This window comes from Oncorhynchus mykiss, chromosome 3, assembly GCF_013265735.2.
Source record: "Oncorhynchus mykiss isolate Arlee chromosome 3, USDA_OmykA_1.1, whole genome shotgun sequence".
NCBI classification, from domain to species: domain Eukaryota; kingdom Metazoa; phylum Chordata; class Actinopteri; order Salmoniformes; family Salmonidae; genus Oncorhynchus; species Oncorhynchus mykiss.
In genome coordinates, this window is record NC_048567.1 from 6,691,456 (window position 1) to 6,717,318 (window position 25,863).

General features: G+C 42.4%; 2 protein-coding genes across 9 annotated transcripts in view; one reads left to right on the forward strand and one right to left on the reverse strand.

Moving 5' to 3' along the window:
* Positions 1-21,212, forward strand: part of LOC110507826 (peroxisomal carnitine O-octanoyltransferase) — a 52,944-nt gene extending 31,732 nt beyond the window's left edge. Inside the window, exons 1-16 of one of the 4 annotated variants that reach the window (XM_036967162.1) lie at positions 2,393-2,814; positions 11,001-11,120; positions 11,219-11,343; positions 13,222-13,403; positions 14,132-14,256; positions 15,552-15,660; positions 15,759-15,852; positions 15,935-16,060; positions 16,140-16,259; positions 16,408-16,491; positions 16,811-16,918; positions 17,155-17,285; positions 17,933-18,056; positions 18,173-18,345; positions 18,426-18,545; positions 19,344-21,212. In XM_036967162.1, the coding sequence (XP_036823057.1) occupies positions 2,754-2,814; positions 11,001-11,120; positions 11,219-11,343; positions 13,222-13,403; positions 14,132-14,256; positions 15,552-15,660; positions 15,759-15,852; positions 15,935-16,060; positions 16,140-16,259; positions 16,408-16,491; positions 16,811-16,918; positions 17,155-17,285; positions 17,933-18,056; positions 18,173-18,345; positions 18,426-18,545; positions 19,344-19,464 (1,923 nt within the window). In that variant the 5' untranslated portion in view covers positions 2,393-2,753 and the 3' untranslated portion in view covers positions 19,465-21,212. Of the gene's footprint in view, positions 1-2,392; positions 2,815-11,000; positions 11,121-11,218; positions 11,344-13,221; positions 13,404-14,131; positions 14,257-15,551; positions 15,661-15,758; positions 15,853-15,934; positions 16,061-16,139; positions 16,260-16,407; positions 16,492-16,810; positions 16,919-17,154; positions 17,286-17,932; positions 18,057-18,172; positions 18,346-18,425; positions 18,546-19,343 lie in introns of those variants that run through there. The other 3 variants (XM_036967165.1, XM_036967164.1, XM_036967163.1) reach the window with 3 other exon arrangements.
* A 1,575-nt stretch (positions 21,213-22,787) lies between these two features.
* The window catches only part of LOC110507788 (ATP-dependent translocase ABCB1), a 30,431-nt gene continuing 27,355 nt past the window's right edge, over positions 22,788-25,863 (reverse strand). For all 5 annotated transcript variants that reach the window (XM_036967167.1, XM_036967170.1, XM_036967168.1 and 2 more), the window contains 2 exons: positions 24,815-24,961; positions 22,788-23,036 (listed from right to left, as the gene is read on the reverse strand). In XM_036967167.1, coding sequence (XP_036823062.1) covers positions 22,830-23,036; positions 24,815-24,961 — 354 coding nt within the window. In that variant the 3' untranslated portion in view covers positions 22,788-22,829. The remainder of the gene's footprint in view (positions 23,037-24,814; positions 24,962-25,863) is intronic.

The window sequence follows — 25,863 nt, forward strand, 5'->3', positions numbered from 1 at the left end:
GCAGGAAATTCCTTTCAAGATCACTTATTTCACAACTGTACAAGAGCACACAGGCTTCAGTGCGGGAAAGAGTCCAAAAAGCTACTGCAGTTTGCTTTACCACTGACTGCTGGACATCAAGGGTAACCACTCCTTACCACTTCTTACAGGTCGGTTACATGTCACTTCATTCTTCAAAGAATAACCTCAGCAGCAGGGAGGGACTGCCCCAGCAGTCAGCTGGCTCAGGCACCAGGGCAACAGGAAGAAGAGGGATCAGATGGAGCAGAAGCACCAGCAGTAGTGCTACAAACGTCTGCTGTTTGGATGCTGTGTGCTGCTGGTTATAACATGGTAATAAAGAAGAGAGAGAAAAGAGGGACCAGTTTAATGTTTTAAGTGGGATGCTACAGTTTTAGACATTGTTATTTATTTTTCTTTGATATGGTGCAATATTCTATTATGCTGTTCAGATTGTATTAGTTTTGAATGGTTAGATTTATATGCACTTTGTTTATATATATTAAAAAGTTATACTTTAAATGCAAACAGCATTCTTTTTCATAACAAACCAATGCATTTTTAGATAGATTGTGGTTAAGGTAGAGTGTGAATTAATGTAATAATTAAACAATTACAATTGTTTTAACACCAATCATAGTCAAACTATCGCAAACTGTTTGACTTGAAAAAATACAAAACATATATTTTTTTTAAAAGCCGTTTGGGAGCCAAAAAAGCCTTCTCTTTTTGGTGAGCCGAGCCAAAAAGAGCCGGAATGCCCATCGCTAGCGGACGCATGTCCAGTTTGGGTATGGTGTTTAGTGACTGTAAATTCTTCTTATTCTTCTGTGGGTTTTATGGCAGACTACAACCCAAATAGGTGTATTACCGCCACCAACTGGACAAGGTAAAAATACTACCCATACGTGATAGGAAAAACTAACTTAATCCACACCAAAATAAAACAATAAAAAAATATTGACAAAACCAAAATCCCTTCCTTCGAATCTGAATATCTCCCTTCTCAGGCTGGATGACCTGAGAGGGAAGTAAGGCTTGTGACAATACTCCATGCAACTCCCCCACAAGAAGTCTCCACCGCAACGACAGTAATATCTATTTTCCTGGACTTCCTCTCCACCTTGGCTGTGCCATTAATCAACATTGGCTATAAAGGCCACAAAGTCCACCTTCTTAACCTTTAACATATCTTGGTCCTGCTGCTAAAAAGCAACCCCTGCTTTTAAATCAAATCAAACATTTGATTTGAAAGGAAACCCCTGCAGCCTTCAGTGAAGGCCTAACCACCACCATGGAATCTTCAGGAGCACCATTCGAACCCTCAAACCTTTTAACAGCCGCTGCATATGAAATGCTCTGGATAGCCCTGACTTCAGACACCTCATTCTCTTTCACCCTTGTTGGGCATTCCATGGTTCCCACCACAATTGCAACATGAGTGACTAACTGTGCTGCTAGCAACAATTTTATTGTTTTTTTGCCAACCTTTACTGACACCTGTCATATTCAATGGGTGTTGTGCGTTTGTAAATTCATCAGTTATTCTCCGCTCTGGCACACTCAAACGAGAGTGCTCTAAAAATCGGTGTAGATAGTCAAAATGTATTTATGAACTCACTTTGTAATCACAAATGATGTAAATGAGACTTACTGAGTCTGGCTTTAAGCTTTAAAATACAACAACTTGCCTAGCTAACAACTAAATGTGTGTTTTAGACTTCATAATTTAAATTATATTTTCAAGGCTTCAAATGTTGTCACGTAAAATATTTATGTTATTTTCAACAACCAATGAGCAACTTTGCTGGAAATCCAGTTGCATATAGAGCTAGCCAGCTTGTAGTCCTCAAAAACAGAAATTAGTTAGCATTTTCTGTCTTTGCTTTGTTGGCCATTTCTAATCGGGAAAGAATGGGGTTTTGGGATATACACAGAAATGTTGGTTTAGGAGATCTAATATGTTGTATTCTATGAGATAATATCAGTCAGTTAACGTGACCTTTATGAACTATGAAGCCTTTATGTGCTTGTTTTGAGATATATATATGTATTATTATTATTTAAAAAATTGTACTAATACACAGTTATGGTACAACCCATTGCGCATTAAATGTGTAACGCAGCCTTAAAAAGATGCTGTTTCTGTAATCTGTATGGTGCCGTGATCATCACTGTTCACAGTTTGTGATGTTTCATATACACTGTAATGGTAGGTAATGCACCAGGATCTAATGCTGACAATGCACCATCTAAAAGTGCAACCGTAAAAGAATGCATGCACATCTGGCCTCGTGTAAAGATCAAACAACTATTTTAAGAGGAGTGTTTTAGCAGTCTCACAATCGATATCCATGAAGAATGAAAAGCCAAGTCACGTGTAATAATATCACCACTTCTCTCTTCCGGGTGTTGGCAGTCCGCTAACTGGGGTTGACTAGACAGTATACAGCTTTTGTGAAATTTGACTTTTCGTAGCAGGTTAGGATAATTTACACAGCATGTTAGGATAATTAACGTAGCACGTTAGGAGAATTAGGTTAATATTTGGAAAAAGGTCAGAGTTAGCTAAAATGCCAAAATAAATACACTTTTGACAAAAGCTGTAGCCCTTCTAGCCTTGACCTCTTACTGGGTGAAAGGTGATGAGAAGCGCTGCATACACCACGAGCGGAGCAACAACACAAACTACCGCAAGCGCCTTCCTCTACAGTCTAGTCTAGAAAATAGCCGCAACATTATTTTTATTTTGAATGGACGAACGAAGACAACTTTCCACATATCGGAATTTGCAGAATATCGCAAAATACTACGGTGAGTTTGCTTGTCGTGTTTGTGGGATTAAGCTGCTTCGATCGGATTGAAAACTGAAACGGACCTACATTCGAGGCGTGAAAACAATGCAAGGGGCCAACTATTTTATAGCTAGCTAGTGCACTTGTTTCTGCAGTAAGTAGAACTGACTTGCTAACTAACTATGTTTGATCATATGGTTATGTAGCCAGAATTCATATGGTAATCAATTGCTGAGCAATTGTGCTATAAACGTGCTTATTAATGCGATTGGTACAAGGCTGCGCCGCCTCGGAAAAGATGGAATTTGATCTCCAATAATAAAAGTTGCATCTGGCCTGCGAGTCTAGCTAGCTGGGCAATTACATGTTTATGTGGAATTACTCTGATACTCCGATTTGGTTGTATGGTTTGTTAAACTTTGAAATCAATGGGTTTTGTTTGACATACATTTTAAAGTGAAAAACCTGAGTCTCAGAGTAATTCCCGTACAATGGAATTGCCCAGCTACAAATTCTACAACTATCTTTGTAGATAATGACTGTACTGTAGTAGGGGAGATTGGGGTACATTGAGCCAAAGGGGTAGGTTGAGCCACCCTTTTTTCTAGGAAACCATAAACAACATTTATAATTTGACGAAATATGGAAAAGTTGTAAGGAAGTTAACGTTAGGTCCAAAAAACGGGAATTTCATCAAGTCATTCATTTTTGGGAGGTTTCATGATGCTTGTATCTAAATCAAAGTAAATCATTTTAAAGGTTGTTCTATAAAAATGCAAACTCGGCTCCATAATTAATCGAATCAGATGAACCCTCTGATATTGCCAACTACTTTAATTATTTTTTAAATTGGCAATATTAGCAAACTTAGGCATGAAATGCCAACAACAAACGCAGACAAGCATTGTAATTTTGAATTCCACAAAGCGAATGTGGAAGAGGAACAAATTATTGTTGTCTATCAACAATGACAAGACACCGGGTTCTGACAACTTGGATTGAAAATTACTGAGGATAATAGCGGATGATATTGCCACTCCTATTTGTCATATCTTCAATCTAAGCCTACTAGAAAGTGTATGCCCTCAAGCCTGGAGGGGAAGCAAAAGTCATTCTGCTTCCCAAGAATACGAAAGCCCCCTTTACTGGCTCAAATAGCCGACCAATCAGCCTGTTACCAACCCTTAGTAAACTTTGAGATTTTTAGGTTTTCGAATTAGAGGTTGATGCCTCTGGAATGTATACATTGATTGATGTAGGTTAGTGTTATGGAGATTGTACTCTTATTAGAGAAACGGTGAGAAAGACAGTTCCTCAGTTTAGGGTTCTTTAATCTTGATTGGAGATTAACAATGTTTGCAATTCTGTGCTATGTCACTCACCTGGTATTATCCAATTAATTGTCAATTTATCCATACAAGATGTGATCTGGAAATAATAAATAATAAATATGAATACAATGGCATTAATACTAAGATAATGTACTGTAACGACCCTGGGTTTATAAGCGCGGAAATCGACCCTGCCGCACGAGCATGCTTTTGCGGCACAGTCGATAGCGCGCCGGACCTTGGGCTAGAAGGTCGAAGGGTTCGAGACCTGCTCCCTGCTGTTTCATTACAGTACATTCATTTAGCAATAACAAACAATATATACAGCTCTCATCTGTTATACTAAACCAATGACTGAAACGAAAATACAAGTGGCTAGCAACATCAGACTAACCAGCTAACAAAATGTAGCTAAGAATGTTAGATAGCTAGCATAAAAACGAGACCAATAATGTCCAGAAAGAAAATAATGTCCAAAACTGAGATTTGTGTTCACAGCCAGCTGCACTTGGTAATGAACTAAACACTCTGCCAGCTTGTGATAGCTGTGATGTCATCACTGTTCTTAAAGGGAAAGGGACAAAGTCTTTGACTAGATACAAGGCAGTTTTGCAGTAAACAAATTGACAACAGACTTTCAGCATGCTTATTGGGAAGCACAGCACTTGCACACATGACTGATGATTGGCTGTGATACATTTATGATCAAAAGTTTGTGGGGACTGTTTTGTTAGACTTTAGTGCGGCTTTTGACGTTATCGATCATAGTCTGCTTCTGGAAAAACGTATGTGTTATGGCTTTACACCCCCTGCTGTAATGTGGATAACCGAACACGGAGGGTGTAGTCCTCTCCAACATAATCCAGGTAGAATCAAGGATTCTCCAGGGTAGCTGTCTAGGCCCCTTACTTTTTTCAATCTTTACCAACGACATGCCAGTGTGTCTATGTATGCGGATGACTGAACACTACGGCAGGTAGCCTAGTGGTTAGAGCGTTGGGACACTAAACGGAAGGTTGTTGGATCGAGTCCCCGAGCTGACATGGTAAAAATCTGTCATTCTGCCCCTGAGCAAAGCAGTTAACTGAGCAAAGCAGTTAACTGAGCAAAGCAGTTAACCCACTGTTCCTCGGGTGCCGAAGACATGGATGTTGATTTAAGGCTGATTTAAGGCTCTGTTGATTTAACCCCTCTGAGATTCAGAGGGGTTGGGTTAAATGTGGAAGACACATTTCAGTTGTGTGCATTCAGTTGTACAACTGACTAGGTATCCCCCTTTCCCTTACCATTATACATGTCAGCTACTACAGTGACAGAAATGACTGCAACACTTAACAAAGAGCTGCAGTTAGTTTCAGAATTAAGGAATAAGTTAGTCCTAAATATTTCAAAAACTCCAAATTGTATTTGGGACAAATCATTCACTAAACCCTAAACCTCAACTAAATATTGTAATGAATAATGAGGAAATGGAGGTGAATGAACTGCTTTGAACCTAGGATTGTAAACAGGCATGGCCGATTAATTAGGACCGATTTCAAGTTTTCATAACAATCCACACTTTTGGATGCCGATTATGGCCGATTGCATTCCACGAGGAGACTGCGTGGCAGACTGACCACCTGTTACGCTAGTGCAGCAAGGAGCCAAGGTAAGTTACTAGCTAGCATTAAACTTATCTTATAAAAAACAATCAATCTTAACATAATCACTAATTAACATGGTTGATGATATTACTAGTTTATCTAGCTTGTTCTGCGTTGCATATAATCAATGCGAGGCCTGTTAATTTATCATTGAATCACAGCCTACTTCGCCAAACGGGTGATGATTTAACAAAACCGCATTCGCGAAAAAAGCACAATCGTTGCACCAATGTACCTAACCATAAACATCAATGCCTTAATTAAAATCAATACACAAGTATATATTTTTTAAACCTGCATATTTAGTTAAAATAAATTAATGTTAGCAGGAAATATTAACTATGGAAATTGTGTCACTTCTCTTGCGTTCAGTGCAAGCAGACTCAGGGTATATGCAGCAGTTTGGGCTGCCTGGCTCAGACCATTTCTTCCTAAGAAAGATCGGAATTCATTTGACAGAATTTGACATAAATATGACATAACATTGAAGGTTGTGCAATGTAACAGCAATATAACAGAAACACGGTTCCATATTTCACTGAAAGAATAAACGTTTTGTTTTCGAAATAATAGTTTCCGGATTTGACCATATTAATGACCTAAGGCTCTTATTTCTGTGCCTTTATTATATTATAATTAAGTCTATGATTTGCTATTTGATAGAGCAGTCTGACTGAGCGGTGGTAGGCAGCAGCAGGCATGTAAGCATTCAAACAGCATATCCTTGTCTCATCACGCACCAGCGACTCCTGTGGCGGGCAGGGCGCAGTGTACGCTAGCCAGGGTCGCCAGGTGCACGGTGTTTCCGCCGACACATTGGATGCTGTACTGCAGCATCCATCCAAAGTGTTGGAGAAGAAAGAAAAAGTGCAAACACAACCCAACCCAACCCAACCCAACCCAACCCAACCCAACCCAACCGCTTCTTAACACAGCACGCATCCAACCCGGAAGCCAGCTGCACCAATGTGTCGGAGGAAACACTGTGCACCCGGCGACCTTAGCGTGCATTGTGCCCGGCCCGCCACAGGTGTCGCTGATGCAAGGATATCCCTACCAGCCAAACCCTCCCTAACCCGGATGGCGGACTTCCCGGTCGCGGGTGGTTGCGACAGAGCCTGGGCACGAACCCAGGGTCTCTGGTGGCACCGCTGGTGCTGCAGTACAGCGCCCTTAGCCACTGTGCCACCCGGGAGGCCCCTTCCCCCTGTTTTTCAATAAATACCATGGTTATATTATCCCAGTCTCCTCGTCTGAGTCTGCTCTTGGGTCCGCGTAATAGTAAGTGCCTTAATGTGTTTGGACTCCAGGAAGAGTAGTTGCTGACTCCGTTGGGGTCTCTATAAGCTTCAGCATGAGGTCTGAAACCTAGCATGAAAGTGCATCCTTGTAGCTGTGTGGGCTAATATAGTAAATGTTTACCTTGGAGTAAATTGAGCCAATGGCAAGTTGAGCAAATGAATTTTTTTATTTTAAATTCAGGCGTAATGCAATGCATTATTGCAAGGGTGACTTGACAAGACAAAATATTTAATGGCCTTTGAATGGGGTATGGTAGTAGATGGTAGTAGATGCCAGGTGCACCGGTTTGAGTGTGTCAAGAACTGCAACACTAGGGCTTCCCGAGTGGCGCAGCGGACTGAGGCGTTACTACAGACTCGGAGTCATTCCTGGGCTGTGCTACAACCGGCTGTGGCCCATAGGATGGTGCACAATTGGCCCAGCGTCGTCTGGGTCAGGGGAGGGTTTGGCTTTACTTGTCTCATCGCGCTCTAGCGACTCCTTGTGGTGGGCCGAATGTCTGCGGGCCGACACCGGTTGCCAGTTGAACAGTGTTTCCTCCGACACATTGATTAAGGAGTGATGTTAGGCAGGTGATGTTTTGGAGAACGCATGACTCCACTTTCGCCTCTCCCGAGGCTGTTGGAAAGTTGCAGCTTTGAGACAATATCGAAAAAGAGGGTAAAAGAAAAATATATACAAAAAAGAACTGCAATGCTGCTGGGTTTTTAACGCTCAACAGTTTCCCGTCTGTATCAAGAGGGGTCCACTACCCAAAGCACGTCCAGTCAACTTGACAAAGCATTGGAGTCAACATGGGCCAGCATCTCTGTTGAACGCTTTCGACACCTTGTGGAGTCCATTCCCCAATGAAGTGAGGCTCTTCTGAGGGCAAATGTGGGGTGCAACTCAATATTAAGAAGGTGTTCCTAATGTTTTGTATACTTAGTGTGTAGAGCAGTGGTATTCAACTCTTACCCTACAAGATCTGGAGCCTACTGGTTTTCTGTTCTACCTGATAATGAATTGCACCCACCTGATGTCCCAGGGCTAAATCAGTCCTTGATCAAATCAAATGTTATTGGTTACATACAGATGTTAATGCGAGTGTAGCGAGTGCTTATAATACTTTTTTTTTTTAAATACCGCATAGTTTCCTAAGGACTCGATGCGAGGCAACCATCTGTCGGCGCCATCTTGCAATTAACAAAATGCAGTGAACTGGCTTCGAGGTCCAGAGTTGAGTGTGAGGGGTATAGAGAATAAATGTACCATCTAAACCACTGTGAAATATTGTGATTAAAAGATTTTTAAAAAATATGTGTTTAGAAAATAAAGATGGACATGGTTTTAAAAGGTAGTGGTGTTACTTCATTCAGTACAGAAATTTGAAGGCGCTTTATTTAATTCACCCTGTCCTGCAGCTCAACTTACTTACCATGGTATGTGGTGCCAAGAGACCACTTCTTGTGTGACTAGCTATGTTTTCAAAACTGTTTACATTAATTCTGATTATTTCCAGGGATACACAACATCCTGAAATATATATATATTTTTAGAAAGAATACTATATTTCCCTTGAAAAATGTCTCAACTTACCCCACTCTCCCGTACAGTTAGCATGGTCCAAGATCCAAAATTAAAAATATATATATCTAAAAGTTAGACGAAATTGGAGGATTGTTCAGTCCACACTTGGATTCGTAGAGTCTACCAGGCTAGGGGACAGTAGGTCTATGGCTAACCAGGTGTTTTGGTAATGTAGGTGACAACATAGCTAACCAAGTGTTTTGGTGGTGTAGGTGACAACATGGCTAACCAGGTGTTTTGGTGGTGTAGGTGACAGCATGGCTAACTAGGTGTTTTGGTGGTGTAGGTGACAGCATGGCTAACCAGGTTTTTGGGTGGTGTAGGTGACAACATGGCTAACCAGGTTTTTGGGTGCTATAGGGGACAACATGGCTAACCAGGTGTTTTGGTGGTGTAGGTGACAACATGACTAACCAGGTGTTTTTGTATTGTAGGTGACAACATGGCTAAACAGGTGTTTTGGTGGTGTAGGTGACAACATGACTAACCAGGTGTTTTGGTATTGTACGTGACAACATGACTAACCAGGTGTTTTGGGATTGTAGGTGACAACATGGCTAACCAGGTGTTTTGGGATTGTAGGTGACAACATGGCTAACCAGGTGTTTTGGGATTGTAGGTGACAACATGGCTAACCAGGTGTTTTTCTATTGTAGGTTACAACATGGCTAACCAGGTGTTTTGGGATTGTAGGTGACAACATGGCTAACCAGGTGTTTTTCTATTGTAGGTTACAACATGGCTAACCAGGTGTTTTGGTATTGTAGGTGACAACATGGCTAACCAGGTGTTTTGGTATTGTAGGTGACAACATGGCTAACCAGGTGTTTTTGTATTGTAGGTGACAACATGGCTAACCAGGTGTTTTTCTATTGTAGGTTACAACATGGCTAACCAGGTGTTTTGGGATTGTAGGTGACAACATGGCTAACCAGGTGTTTTTCTATTGTAGGTTACAACATGGCTAACCAGGTGTTTTGGGATTGTAGGTGACAACATGGCTAACCAGGTGTTTTTCTATTGTAGGTTACAACATGGCTAACCAGGTGTTTTGGTATTGTAGGTGACAACATGGCTAACCAGGTGTTTTGGTATTGTAGGTGACAACATGGCTAACCAGGTGTTTTTGAATTGTAGGTGACAACATGGCTAACCAGGTGTTTTGGGATTGTAGGTGACAACATGGCTAACCAGGTGTTTTGGTATTGTAGGTGACAACATGGCTAACCAGGTGTTTTGGGATTGTAGGTGACAACATGGCTAACCAGGTGTTTTGGGATTGTAGGTGACAACATGGCTAACCAGGTGTTTTGGTATTGTAGGTGACAACATGACTAATCAGGTGTTTTGAATTGTAGGTGACAACATGGCTAACCAGGTGTTTTGGGATTGTAGGTGACAACATGGCTAACCAGGTGTTTTGGGATTGTAGGTGACAACATGGCTAATCAGGTGTTTTGGTATAGTAGGTGACAACATGGCTAAACAGGTGTTTTGGTATTGTAGGTGACAACATGGCTAACCAGGTGTTTTGGGATTGTAGGTGACAACATGGCTAACCAGGTGTTTTGGGATTGTAGGTGACAACATGGCTAATCAGGTGTTTTGGTATAGTAGCTGACAACATGGCTAACCAGGTGTTTTGGTATTGTAGGTGACAACATGACTAATCAGGTGTTTTGGTATTGTAGGTGACAACATGGCTAACCAGGTGTTTTGGGATTGTAGGTGACAACATGGCTAACCAGGTGTTTTGGGATTGTAGGTGACAACATGGCTAACCAGGTGTTTTGGGATTGTAGGTGACAACATGGCTAACCAGGTGTTTTGGGATTGTAGGTGACAACATGGCTAACCAGGTGTTTTGGGATTGTAGGTGACAACATGGCTAACCAGGTGTTTTGGGATTGTAGGTGACAACATGGCTAACCAGGTGTTTTGGGATTGTAGGTGACAACATGGCTAACCAGGTGTTTTGGGATTGTAGGTGACAACATGGCTAAACAGGTGTTTTGGTATTGTAGGTGACAACATGGCTAACCAGGTGTTTTGGTAATGTAGGTGACAACATGGCTAACCAGGTGTTTTGGTATAGTAGGTGACAACATGGCTAACCAGGTGTTTTGGTATAGTAGGTGACAACATGGCTAACCAGGTGTTTTGGTATAGTAGGTGACAACATGGCTAACCGGGTGTTTTGGTATTGTAGGTGACAACATGGCTAACCAGGTGTTTTGGTATAGTAGGTGACAACATGGCTAACCGGGTGTTTTGGTATTGTAGGTGACAACATGGCTAACCGGGTGTTTTGGTATAGTAGGTGACAACATGGCTAACCAGGTGTTTTGGTGATGTAGGTGACATGACCAACCAGGTGTCAGAGTTCCCCACTGAGCGGACGTTCCAGTACCAGCATAGCCTGCCTCCTCTCCCTGTACCATCTCTAGAGGGGAGCCTCGCCAAGTACCTGGATGCAGGTGAGATGCCAGCTGCATGTGAGACAGAGAAGCGCCGTTAACATGGACCCTGGATAAAAATGTGTCTAGTTACTGAAATGTCTGTGTGTATTTTCCAGTGCGGCCGTTTGCTACAGAGGAGGAGTACCAGGTGACTGCAGCTGTAGTGAAGAGGTTTGGAGAGGGCATCGGCAAAGACCTGCACCAAAAACTACTGCAGAGAGCCAGGACACACAGGAACTGGGTACACACGCTCAACTAGAGGTCGACCGATTATGATTTTTCAACACAGATACTGATTATTGGAGGACCATAAAAAGCCGATACCGATTAATCGGCCGATTTTTTTATATATATATATATATATATATATATTTGTAATAATGACAATTACAACAATACTGAATGAACACTTTTACTTTAACTTAATATAATACATCAATAAAATCTATTTACTCTCAAATAAATAATGAAACATGTTTAATTTAGTTTAAATAATGCAAAAACAAAGTGTTGGAGAAGAAAGTAAAAGTGCAATATGTGCCATGTAAGAAAGCTAACGTTTAAGTTCCTTGTTCAGAACATGAGAACATATGAAAGCTGGTGGTTCCTTTTAACATGAGTCTTCAATATTCCCAGTTAATTAAGAAGTTTTAGGTTGTAGTTATTGTAGGACTATTTCTCTCTATACCATTTGTATTTCATATACCTTTGACTATTGGATGTTCTATTAGGTACTTTAGTATTGCCAGCCTAATCTCGAGAGTTGATAGACTTGAAGTCATAAACAACGCAATGCTTGAAGCACAGTGAAGAGCTGCTGGCAAACACAGGAAAGTGCTGTTTGAATTAATGCTTACGAGGCTGCTGCTGCCTACCACCGCTCAGTCAGACTACGCTATCAAATCAAATCATCAAATCAAATTTATTTATATAGCCCTTCGTACATCAGCTGATATCTCAAAGTGCTGTACAGAAACCCAGCCTAAAACCCCAAACAGCAAGCAATGCAGGTGTAGAAGCACGGTGGCTAGGAAAAACTCCCTAGAAAGGCCAAAACCTAGGAAGAAACCTAGAGAGGAACCAGGCTATGTGGGGTGGCCAGTCCTCTTCTGGCTGTGCCAGGGGGAGATTATAACAGAACATGGCCAAGATGTTCAAATGTTCATAAATAACCAGCATGGTCAAATAATAATAATCACAGGCAGAACAGTTGAAACTGGAGCAGCAGCACGGCCAGGTGGACTGGGGACAGCAAGGAGTCATCATGTCAGGTAGTCCTGAGGCATGGTCCTAGGGCTCAGGTCCTCCGAGAGAGAGAAATCATAGACTTAATTATAATATAATAACACACAGAAAATAACTATCATTTAGAAAACAAAACGTTTATTCTTTCAGTGAAATACGGAACTGCTGCATATACCCTGACTCTGTTGCACAGAATGCAAGAGAAGTGACACAATTTCCCTAGTTAAAATAAATTAATGTTAGCAGGCAATATTAACTAAATATGCAGGTTTAAAAATAAATACTTGTGTATTGATTTTAAGAAAGGCGTTGCTGTTTATGGTTAGGTACACATTGGTGCAACGACAGTGCTTTATTCGCGAATGTGCTTGTTAAATCACCTGTTTGGCGAAGTAGGCTGTGATTCAATGATAAATTAACAGGCACCGCATTGATTATATGCAACGCATGACAAGCTAGATAAACTAGTAATATCATCAACCATGTGTAGTTAACTAGTGATTATGTTAAAATAGATTTTTTTTATAAGATAAGTTTAATGCTAGCTAGCACCTTACCTTCTTGCTGCACTCGCATAACAGGTAGTCAGCCTGCCACGCAGTCTCCTCGTGGAGTGCAATGTAATCGAAGTCCAAAAATGCCGATTACCGATTGTTATGAAAACTTGAAATCGGCCATAATTAATCGGCCATTCCGATTAATCAGTCGACCTCTACACTCAACACACTGCACAGCTAGAACCTGTGGGAACTTGTCACACACCATGCTCGACCCTGAGCAACTGTGAAAGGGAATCTTTGAGTGTTTTAAATACTGCAGTCATTATGGTGTCTCCCTGCATTGTTTCATCTTTATTCTGTGTGTTTTCCTGCAGTTGGAGGAGTGGTGGTTGAATGCAGCCTATCTGGAATTGCGTTACCCCTCCCAGTTGAATGTGAACTTCGGAGGTCCTGCACCCTACCTAGAGCACTGCTGGCCCCCTACAGAGGGAGTACAGCTACAGAGGACCAGCATAAGCATGTGGCACACTCTACAGTACTGGGACCTGCTTCGCACGTAAGATACTCACATTGAGTGTACAAAACATGGTTTTTCCATGACATAGACTGACCAGGTGAATCCAGGTGAAAGCTATAATCACTTATTGATGTCACCTGTTAAATCCACTTCAATCAGTTTATATGAAGGGGAGGAGACAGGTTAAAGAAGGATTTTAAACCTTGAGATAATTGAGACATGGATTGTGTATGTATGTGTGTCATTCAGAAGTTGAAAGACAGGTTATATAAAATATTTAAGTTCCTTTTGAACTGGGAGTCAACATAGGCCAGCATCCCTGTGGAACGCTTTCGACACCTTGTAGAGTCCATGCTTCAACGAATTGAGGCTGTTCTGAGGGCAAAAGGGCATGTAACACAATATTAGGAAGGTGTTCCTAATGTTTTGTACACACTGTGTATATATATTAAGGTTACACACACATCACAACTACTGCTACCAGACTCTTCCGATTGCTAAATAATGCACAATTTAAACACTTGCCCTCCAATCCCCCCCTTCCCCAAAACATGTGTTTTTATTTAACTATAAATTCTTCCTGTATTATAGTTGTTTAAAATATTTATTATATTCTACTGAGCCAGTTACTTTATGTTCATATTATTATATTTGATTTTTTATTGTTGTTCCGTTGTCGAGAAGGAACATGCAACTAAGCATTTAGTTGGACAGTGTCCCTAAACACACACGTTCTGTACACACTCTGACTGTGTGGTCCCCGACAGGGAGAGGCTGGACCCACATAAAGCTGGTAATGTGGTGTTGGATATGGACCAGTTCAGAATGCTGTTCTGTACATGTAAAGTTCCTGGAGTCACCAAGGATACCATCATCAACTACTTTAAGACAGGTAGGTGCCCCCCCCCCCCCCTCCCCCACGACACCGCCATGCAATATGATGTTTGTGGTTTGTTTTTGTGTGTAGTACTCTGTTATTTATTTAGGTGTGTTTGTGTGTGTGCGTGTGTGTGTGTGTGTGTGTTTTCCATGTGTGTGTGGATGTGTGTATTGATTACTTTAAGACATGAAGGTCAGTCAATCTGGAACATTTCAGGAACGTTGAACGTTTCTTCAAGTGCAGTCACAAAAACCATCAAGCGCTATGATGAAACTGTCTCATGAGGACCACCACAGGAAATGAAGACCCAGAGTTACCTCTGTTGCAGAGGACAAGTTCATTAGAGTTACCAGCCTCAGAAAATGCAGCCCAAATAAGTGCTTCACAGAGTTCAAGTAACAGACACATCTCGACATCAACTGTTCAGAGGAGACTGAATGAATGCTGCAAAGAAAGCACTGCTAAATTACACCAATAATAAGAAGAGACTTGCTTGGGCCAACGAAACACGAGCAATGGACATAAAACCGGTGAAAATCTGTCCTTTGATCTGATGAGTCCAGATTTTTGATTTTTGGTTCCAACATTTGTGTCTTTGTGAGATGCAGAGTAGGTGAACAGATGATCTCTGCATGTGGGGTTCCCACCGTGAAGCATGGAGGAGGAGGTGTGATTGTGTGGGGGTGCTTTGCTGGTGACACTCAGAGATTTATTTAGAATTCAAGGCACACTTAACCAGCATGGCTACCACAGCATTCTGCATCGATACGCCATCCCATCTGGTTTGACTATAATTCGTTTTTCAAAAGGACAATGACCCAACACATCAGGACAATGACCCAAAATAAGTGCTATTTGAGTAAGGAGAGTGATGGAGTGCTGCATCAGATGACCTGGCGTCCACAATCACCCGACCTAACCCAATTGAGATGGTTTGGGATCAGTTGGACCGCAGAGTGAAGGAAAGCAGCCAACAAGTGCTCAGCATATGTGGGAACTTCTTAAAAACTGTTGGATAAGCATTCTAGGTGAACTGGTTGAGAGAATGCCAAGAGTGTGCAAAGCTGCCATCAAGGCAAGGAGTGGCTACTTTGAAGAATCTCAAATATAAAATATAGGTTGATTTGTTTAACACCTTTTTGGTTACTGCATGATTCCACATGTGTTATTTCATAGTTTTAATGTCTTAACTATTATTCTACAATGTAGAAAATTGTAAAAATAAAGTAAAACCCTGGAATGAGTAGGTGTGTCCAAACTTTTGACTGGTGCTGTATGTATTGATGTTTTTTCTGTGTGTGTTGTAGAGAGCGAGGGTCCATGCCCCTCCCACGTGGTGGTGATGTGTAAGGGGCGTTTCTTCTCGTTTGATGCAGTGTGCGACGGACACATTCTTACCCCTCCAGAGCTGCTCAGGTATTCTGGCCGGTGGATATTTAGGTATATTTGTGTGCATCTGCATATATTTGCATGTATTTATGTGCCTTTGTGTGTGTGTGTGTGTGTATGTGTAGGCAGCTGACCCATGTGAAGCAGTGTTGTGAAGGGGAGCCAGCGGGAGATGGTGTCGCCGCTCTCACCTCAGAGGAGAGGACACGCTGGGCTAAGGTGTGTGTGAAGTTGGCTGTATAGAATGGACATCACCATGCCCTAAACCTCGCTCTCTCTCTCGCTCTCTCTGTGTCTTTAGGCCAGGGAGTATCTGATAGGTATAGATCCAGCCAATAAGACCATCTTAGAGACCATCCAGAGCAGTCTGTTTGTGGTCTCACTGGACGATGCTAAACCCTACGCTACTGCAGAGAACTACACACCAGTACGTACACACACACACACCACAGGCATCCATACCATCCTTAGTATGGTATAATCTGACCTTTGGCCTTTGCCCCCAGGTGACCCGGGAAGCGCTGACAGGAGACCCCACCATCCGCTGGGGTGACAAGTCCTACAACTCCCTCTCCTTCGCCGACGGAACCTTCGGATCCAACTGTGACGTGTGTGCTTTTTTTACTGTGTGTGTTTTTTGTTATATGAGGGGGTGGGGGTTGAGAGTTAGAAAAATAAGATTTGAGATAACAATACTCCTCTGTTAGCAGTAGTGTAATGATGTTTTGTTGTGAGTCTGCTCCTATATATGGTAATTGCTGGTGTGTGTTGCAGCATGCCCCCTACGATGCCATGGTGCTGGTAACTCAGGGTTACTATGTGGATCAGCAGCTCAAAGCTACAGACGGCAGGTGGAAGGTAAATACTGTTTCTATTGAACTTATTTTCAGTGACTGTATATGTTGTTTGTCCTTAATTCGAAGTGCCTTACTGGCCTGCTCAACCGGACGCATAAGTATTGCTGAGTGTGGGACACTCTGGGCGCCTGGGCTTCAGCATGCCGGCTCAGCATAAAACTACACTCTGGTTCTAGTTAGAAGATTTTACGCCATAGCTCACACCTGAGAACAACAGGATAAGGTGGCTCTCTATTATTCTGCCATGTATCAGGTAATAAACAGGTTAATTTCACTGTGAGTAAGCAACAGTATAATTTGTATTGTGTGTGTCAATGTAGGGCTCTGAGACGGTGCAGCCTATGCCTCTTCCTGAAGAGTTGGTCTTCACTGTGGATGACAGAGTCAGGAGGGACGTTGCACATGCCAAGCAACAGTACTTCGAGACTGTGAGCACACACACACACACACACACACACATACACACACACACACATACACACACACACACACACATACACACACATACACACATTCATGACTCTGTGCATCTCCATGGTCGTCAGATTGGACCATCGCAGGTGTTGTGTTCATCACAAACAGGCCCTTACGCTCCCCACCACACACACACAACTCTAATCTGTGTGATATCTGGTTTGACAGACACCTGTGTGTGTGTCTCCAGACTCAGGACTTGCAGGTGGTGTGTTATGCGTTCACCTCGTTTGGGAAAGCAGCCATCAAACAGAGGAAGCTCCACCCAGACACCTTCATACAACTGGCCCTTCAACTGGCTTATTACAGACAGCATGGGAGGTAATACCATCCATCCAGCCAGGGCCGGTTCTCGCCTTTTGGGGGCCCTAAGCGAGATTTCGTTGGGGCCTAAGCTAGGCCATGGGGTGGAGAGACATTCTTTTCAGTTTTAAAGCTAATTTCTTGTAATTATACACATTTTGCTGTGACTTATGCCATGTTAGTGATGATAGAGTGAGTGACTAACAAAATCAATAGGGGCCTCCTGGAGGTCAGGGCCCTTAGACACCCTGGTCGGTGTTCAGCCATGATTACAAGTTTAGATAGCTGGCTAGACTAACTTACCAATTTAAGAAATGTTAGAAGACATGGTGAATTGATTGACTGCCAGATCATAACAAGAGAGAAATTGCTGGTGTAGAACCACATTTCAACCTTGTAACTGGTGTATTCTACTATTCTAACTCTCAAATAATAATAATTTGGGGTGAGGTTGAGGGCGGCCTGGGGCCCTAAGCAACGGCGTATATTCTCTTATGCTTGGAGCCGGCCCTGCATCCACTATCCATCCAATTAATCCATCCATCCACCCAACATTCATCCATCCACCCACCCACCCGCCCATCCATCTATCCATCAACTTCATCCATCCTTCCTCTCCAATATTCTCTCCATAACTGATGATTGATGATAATCCCCCCTCCCAGGTTAGGTAGTTGCTATGAGACAGCGATGACCAGAAGGTTCTACCATGGCAGGACTGAGACCATGAGGCCCTGTACCCTGGAGGCACAGAACTGGTGCCATACCATGCTCCTCCCTGCAGCCAGCGTAAGTGTGAGAGTGTGTGTGTCCAGTAAACGATTAGTTCTTCATATATTGTCATGCCATACATGTAAATCTGGCGACCAGGATACTTACACTCTGACTTTCTGCATGTCTCCCAGGCTGAGGCTAAGAGGAAAGCCTTGCTGCTGGCCTTCAACAAGCACAACAAACTGATGGCTGAGGCACAGAACGGAAAAGGTTTTGACAGACATCTCCTGGGCCTTTACCTGATCGCCAAGGAGGAGGGACTTCCTATGCCAAACCTTTTCACTGATCCACTGTATTCCAAGAGGTGTGTTTGTGTGTGTGTGTGTGTGTGTGTGTGTGTTTATGTTTATGGTGTTTTGTAATTTGTGTGTGTTCTCTCTCCAGTGGCGGGGGCGGTAACTTTACCCTGTCCACCAGTCTGGTTGGCTACACCACAGTCCTGGGAGCGGTTGCTCCCATGGTGCACCATGGCTACGGGTTCTTCTACCGCATCGGAGACGACAGGTGGGCTAACACACCCACACACTGACCCCACGCAACATCATCCACAGTTTGACCAGTAAACACACACACACACACACACACACACACACACACACACACACACACACACACACACACACACACACACACACACACACACTGACCCCAAGCAACATCATCCACAGTTTGACCAGTAAACAAGTAAACACACACACACACACACACACACACAGACCCCACACAACATCATCCACAGTTTGACCAGTAAACACACACACACACTGACCCCACGCAACATCATCCACAGTTTGCCCAGTAAACACACACACACACACACACACACACACACTGACCCCAAGCAACATCATCCACTGTTTGACCAGTAAACACACACACACACTGACCCCACTGACCATCATCCACAGTTTGACCTGTAAACACACACACACACACACACACACACACACACACACACACACACACACACACACACACACACACACACACACACACACACACACACACACACACACACACACACACACACACACACACACACACACACACACACACACACACACACACACACACACACACACACACACACACACACACACACACTCTCTCTCTCTGGGTCAGATAATACTATTCCATCTGTTTTCCGTGTCATCTAGTTAGTGCGGTCAAGGTAAGGTCAAAGGTGAAGTTTAATAGTAGTAGTTAGAAAGTGCAGCTCTGTTGTTCCGTCCTCTCTATGATGGACAGATTTTTTAAAACCTTTACAAGTGTCCAGTATCTGACTTGTACTTCCTGTTTCAGGATCGTGGCTTCTTGTACGGCGTGGAAGTCCAGTCCAGAGACGGATGCAGAGGCACTGTTCCAGAACCTGGTTTCCTCCCTACATGACATGTTACATCTCGCTACCACAGCTCAGCTCTAACACACACACACACACACACACACACACACACACACAGAGTTTGTAGATGGTAGTCAATAATAGTTTAGTTCTGCACAGATCAATGCAAAGGCACATTTATTTTTTTCTACATTTAATAAAGAAAAATATATTATTTGTTTAAATGCAGCTCAACAAATGAGTTTATTTTGCACTTAGTGAATCATTCTCTGTGATTTTATGTAGCAGCTAGATCGGGGATTCCCTGTTTTCAAAATGTATAGATTGAATTTCCTACCACGATTCTGTTTAGATTTCGTCTGTTTTTATGTTATGAGAAACATTTAGTGTTAACCCATGCCATGCACTGCACACCGCTAAGCTAACATACACATCCTAACTCGCTGTCACCATAACACTTCCACTCTGCAGTGACCAGCGTAGCATCGCGTCGCCTGTCCCTGGTCATTAGTGATTCATGAATAGTATTATTTTTCTACATTGATTGGCTTTTCCAGAAGAGTGACTGAGGCATAGATGTTCTTGGTTGGTTGAAATGACTCTTTTAGAACGTAACTGTCGTTGTAGCTGTGAAATTGAGAAACAGAGAGAAACGGGTCATGTTGTCTTTGACTACCGTCTCACCTCAGGCCTCATGGGTATTATATAAGGGCCCTACTCAATCAAAACTGTTTTCCAGTTTCCAGGGCAAGAAAAATTGTTTTTATGTTTTGCACATCAGTAGAGGATTATGCATTTGGCTGGATATGATCAATGAAACAGTGTTTGGGTGAGACGGAAAGAAAGTCAATTATAATGTGCCTTTTTGCTGTGTCCTTATTTTAGTCTGTCCCCAGAGATCTGGTTAGTGGTTTTGATTGAATAGCTCCCTAATTGACCGAACTTTTTAGACTTCAATAGCTCTACCACTCCTATGCCAGATCCATAGGCTGCCGCCCTATGCAATATGCCATTTTATGTAGTAGATGTCTGTAATAATGAACATTCCTGTCACAATTTACCCATGATACATCACGGTTTTGATGCTCTCGAACACAGCATTGTGTTAATACCGCTCAGACAGTCTTGAGATTTTCAGCATGTTTTTTTGTTGTAAATGATAGAAAAGTGATAAAAGACGAGCGCTGCATTTGATTCAGTCAACAGAATGAAAAGAAGCTGTTTTAATGCCTAAAGTAGTGAAAATGATGTAACCCACTTTACAGTAGGAAAATTATAGTATTGACTTGGCTGACAATGTAAACTTGGAAAATGTTTTATTGAATATGAAAGTTGTTTAGTGTGATTGAACTGACAAATCAAAGTGATTGAATCATGTCATGAGCCCAAATATTCAAATAAAACATCTTTATTAATGATACCTGTTTACATAAGGAAAAAAGTCATGCATACATACAGTACATACCCAAGCAGAGGTCAGTTAATTCAGTGCAACGTAGAAACAGGAACGTGGTTTGTATCAATATACTGTTAGTGCTTGAGCCCCAACCCTCAGCTGTGTGTGTGTGTGTGTGTATATCACTCAACATATTACCTTCAGTTAAGGTAAACAAAACATTCAGGAACTCTTTGGTCCTTTCAAATACCTCAGGCACTTCCAGTAGCATGAGCATAGCACAGAGACAGTTTGGAAGGCCACATCTCATGATCATTTAAAAAAGAATTCCTCTCAACATTAAAGGTCCAATGCAGCTGTTTTTTATCGCAATATAAAATCATTTCTGGGTAACAATTAAGTACCTTACTGTGATTGTTTTCAATTAAAATTGTAATTTTAAAAATAAAAATAACTTGTTAGCGAAGAGCAATTTCTCAAGCGAGAATTTTGCTAGGACTGTCGGAGTGGGGAAAACTAAAAACTAGCTGTTATTGTCAGAGAGTTTTTGAACTCTTTCTTATTGGTCAATAAACCAATGTATGCCTGGTGATGTCACCAGGCAGGCCAAAACGCCATCCCACCAAAGCAGGCAGAAATTTCCAGGCAGGCTTTTCAAACAGCTCTTACACTAAAAGGGCATTATCATCATTTTCACAATTTTAGAATCACCTTTATTATCTCATAGTGTGAAAATACATAAGTTGGTATACAGATGACATACAGTGGATGTACAATTTTACAGTATCAGTATGAATATATCTAAATGCAGAGCGATGAACAGAGTGCAAATGCAGTGTAGTGCAGTTATTTTGTGTACTATGTTATTCCAACCTGATAGTGTGGAAATATATAAAGCACAGGGAAATCTAGTTTTTGACTGCACTGGGCCTTTAAAGGAAAACTCCACCCAAAAACTACATTTTGGTATTTGTTTCATTAGTCCATTATTGACATGATCCCAAATGTTTTGCTTGTCAGCACTCAAGTTTTCAAGATATGTAACTTTCAAAATACAGAAATCATCCCTGTATGATGCATTTTGCTTCGTATGATATGATGCAAAATGCATCATTTTATTTATCTAGGCAAGTCAGTTAAGAACAAATCCTTTACAGTCATGGCCTAGGAACAGTGGGTTAACTGCCTTGTTCAGGGGCAGCACGACAGATTTGTACCTCAGGGATTCGATCTAGCAACTTTTCGGTTACTAGTCCAATGCTCTAATCACTAGGCTACCTGGTGCCCCATATGGGGAGGATTTCTGTATATTGAAAGTTACATAACCTGGACTAATGAAATAAATACCAAAATATAGTTTTTGGGTGGAGTTTTACTTTAAGCCCAAAACAATTGAACAAATCATTGTAATAATCTGAATGTTGAGGATACACACTGCTTCAGCGTCTCATTGGCTTAGTTCTGTGCAGTTTACAGTAATGCGCAGACGTGTGTGTATATGTGTGTGTTCCATGTATTCATTTGGCACACAGGCACTCTATGGTACAGATGTGATACTTTTTGAATAAATAACTGAAATACAGCACCACCACCTCTTCCTTTTAAATACAAAATATCCCCCTGTACCCTCAACCCCTCCCTACACACTCAGCCCCTCCCAGCAACCCCCTGCACTCTCAAAACCCCTCCCTGCACACTCAGCCCCTCCCAGCAACCCCCTGCACCCTCAACCCCTCCCTGCACACTCAGCCCCTCCCAGCAACCCCCTGCACCCTCAACCCCTCCCTGCACACTCAGCCCCTCCCAGCAACCCCCTGCATCCTCAACCCCTCCCTGCACACTCAGCCCCTCCCAGCAACCCCCTGCACCCTCAACCCCTCCCTGCAAACTCAGCCCCTCCCAGCAACACCCTGCACCCTCAACCCCTTCCTGCACACTCATCCCCTCCCAGCAACCCCCTGCACCCTCAACCCCTCCCTGCACACTCAGCCCCTCCCAGCAACCCCCTGCACCCTCAGCCTCTCTCTCCCCCCCATCCTCCTCTCCTCCCTCAGTTTCTGCCATGGCCCAGCTGTGTGGTGACCAGTGAGTAGTATACTCCTCTCTGGGACAGTAGTTGTTGATGAGTGCCCTGCTCCACCACCACTCCCTTCTGGAAGACAGCGATCAGGTCAGCGTTCTGAATGGTGGAAAGGCGGTGGGCCACCACGATACACGTCCTGCCCTGTCGAGCCACATCCAGGGCCTCCTGCACCACCTGGGGAGGGAGGGAGAACAGAGACAAATACATACAGTAGTTAAAACGTCTGTATCATGAATCCACATAGAGGTATACAGTTGAAGTCGGAAGTTTACATACACTTAGGTTGGAGTCATTAAAACTCGTTTTTCAACCACTCCACAAATATCTTGTTAACAAACTATAGTTTTAGCAAGTCGGTTAGGACATCTACTTTGTGCATGACAAGTAATTTTTCCAACAATTGCTTACAGGCAGATTATTTCACTTATAATTCACTGTATCACAATTCCAGTGGGTCAGAAGTTTACATACACTAAGTTGACTGTGCCTTTAAACAGCTTGGAAAATTCCTGAAAATTACGTCATGGCTTTAGAAGCTTCTGACTAATTGACATCATGGCTAATTGACATCATTTCAGTCAATTGGAGTTGTACCTGTGGATGTATTTCAAGGCCTACCTTCAAACTCAGTGCCTCTTTGCTTGACATCATGGGAAAATGAAAAGAAATCAGCCAAGACCTCAGAAAAAAAATTGTAGACTTCCACAAGTCTGGTTCATCCTTGGGAGCAATTTCAAAACTCCTGAAGGTACCATGTTCATCTAAACAAACAATAGTACAGAAGTATAAACACCATGGGACCAGGCAGCCGTCATACCGCTCAGGAAGGAGACGCGTTCTGTCTCTTAGAGATGAACGTACTTTGGTGCGAAAAGTGCAGAACAACAGAACAACAGCAAAGGATCTTGTGAAGATGGAGGAAACCGGTACAAAAGTATATATATCCACAGTAAAACGAGTCCTATATCGACATAACCTGAAAGGCTGCTCAGCAAGGAAGAAGCCACTGCTTCAAAACCGTCATAAAAAAGCCAGACTACCGTTTGCAACTGCACATGGGGACAAATATCGTACTTTTTGGTGAAATGTCCTCTGGTCTGATGAAACAAAAATATAACTGTTTTGGCCTTAATGACCATCGTTATGTTTGGAGGAAAAAGGGTGCAAGCCGAAGAACACCATCCAAACCGTGAAGCACGAGGGTGGCAGCATCATGTTGTGGGGGTTCTTTGGTGCAGGAGGGACTGGTGCACTTCACAAAATAGATGGCATCATGAGGCAGGAAAATTATGTGCATATATTGAAGCAACATTTCAAGACATCAGTCAGGAAGTTAAAGCTTGGTCGCAAATGGGTCTTCCAAATGGACAATGACCTCAAGCATACTTCCAAAGTTGTGGCAAAATGGCTTAAGGACAACAAAGTCAAGGTATTGGAGTGGTCATCACAAAGCCCTGACTTCAATCCTATAGAAAATGTGTGGGCAGAACTGATAAAGTGTGTAGGCAAGGAGGCCTACAAACCTGACTCAGTTACACCAGCACTGTCAGGAGGAATGGGCAAAAATTCACCCAACTTATTGTGGGAAGCTTGTGGAAGGCTACCCGAAACGTTTAACCCAAGATAAACTATTTAAAGGCAATGCTACCAAATACTAATTGAGTGTATGTAAACTTCTGACCCACTGGGAATGTGATGAAAGAAATAAAAGCAGAAATAAATAATTCTCCACTATTATTCTGACATTTCACATTCTTAAAATGAAGTGGTGATCCTAACTGACCTAAAACAGGGACTTTTTACTATGATTAAATGTCAGGAATTGTGAAAAACTAAGTTTAAATGTATTTGGATAAGGTGTATGTAAACTTCTGACTTCAACTGTATATATATATATATATATATATATATATATATATAGTTCAGCAGAACACAAACACACACACACACACCCTCTCGCTCTCTGTGTCCAGTGCGGAGGTGGCCTCATCCAGCAGCAGGACTTTGGGGTTGCGGAGGATGGCTCTTGCAATGGCTATACGCTGCTTCTGCCCTCCTGACAACTGGGTCCCCTTGTCACCAGCTTGGGTGTCATACTTCTACTCAGGGAGATGGAGGGAAGATGAGATGGAGGGAAAGAAAGAGGTTATGCTCGTCATCTCACACATGACAACTCCTAGGGCTGGTTTTACGGACACAGATTAAGGCCGGGATTCAATTGACGATTGAGCTGACATGCGCAGTGTTTCCCATGAACGCGATCTCCGTGAACATCTGGGGAAAATGTATTTGAAAGGCGTATTGTTGGCTGTGTAGTGCTCTATAATGCGCCTTGCATCAAATCCCAGCCTAAAACTAGACCGGGACTAACACACGTAGGCCATTTAAAATCTATTTTTAGTCTGGGACTAGGCTTAATCTGTGTGTGAAACCAGCTCATAACTTCTTTCAGTCCTACAGGTGGTAAGCCCTCAGAGTGAAAGACCTTACACCCTTACACAGGGAACAGCACTAAGCCGAAATTACTCCAGTAATGACCTGCAGTGTTATCTCTGGCACGGCATCTGAGAGAAGCTGATACCACTATCAGTCTGTCTGTGGTTATCTGACCATGCAGCCACTATTAAGGTATTGGTGCTGATGTAGAGATCTCAAGAAACCAAACTTACAAAAGCAGAAGATGCTTACAGTAGTATTAGCAGTAGTAGTAGTATTAGCAGTAGTAGTAGTAGTAGTAGTAGTAGTAGTAGTATTGGTGACAGTAGTAGTATTAGTGACAGTAGTAGTACAGTAGAATTGGTGACAGTAGTAGCAATAGTAGTAGTGGTATTGGTGACAGTAGTAGCAATAGTAGTAGTGGTGACAGTAGTAGTAGTAATAGTAATAGTAGTATTGGTGACAGTAGTAGTAGTAGTGGTGACAGTAGTAGTAGTATTGGTGACAGTAGTAATAGTAGTAGTAGTAGTGGTGACAGTAGTAGTAGTAGTATTGGTGACAGTAG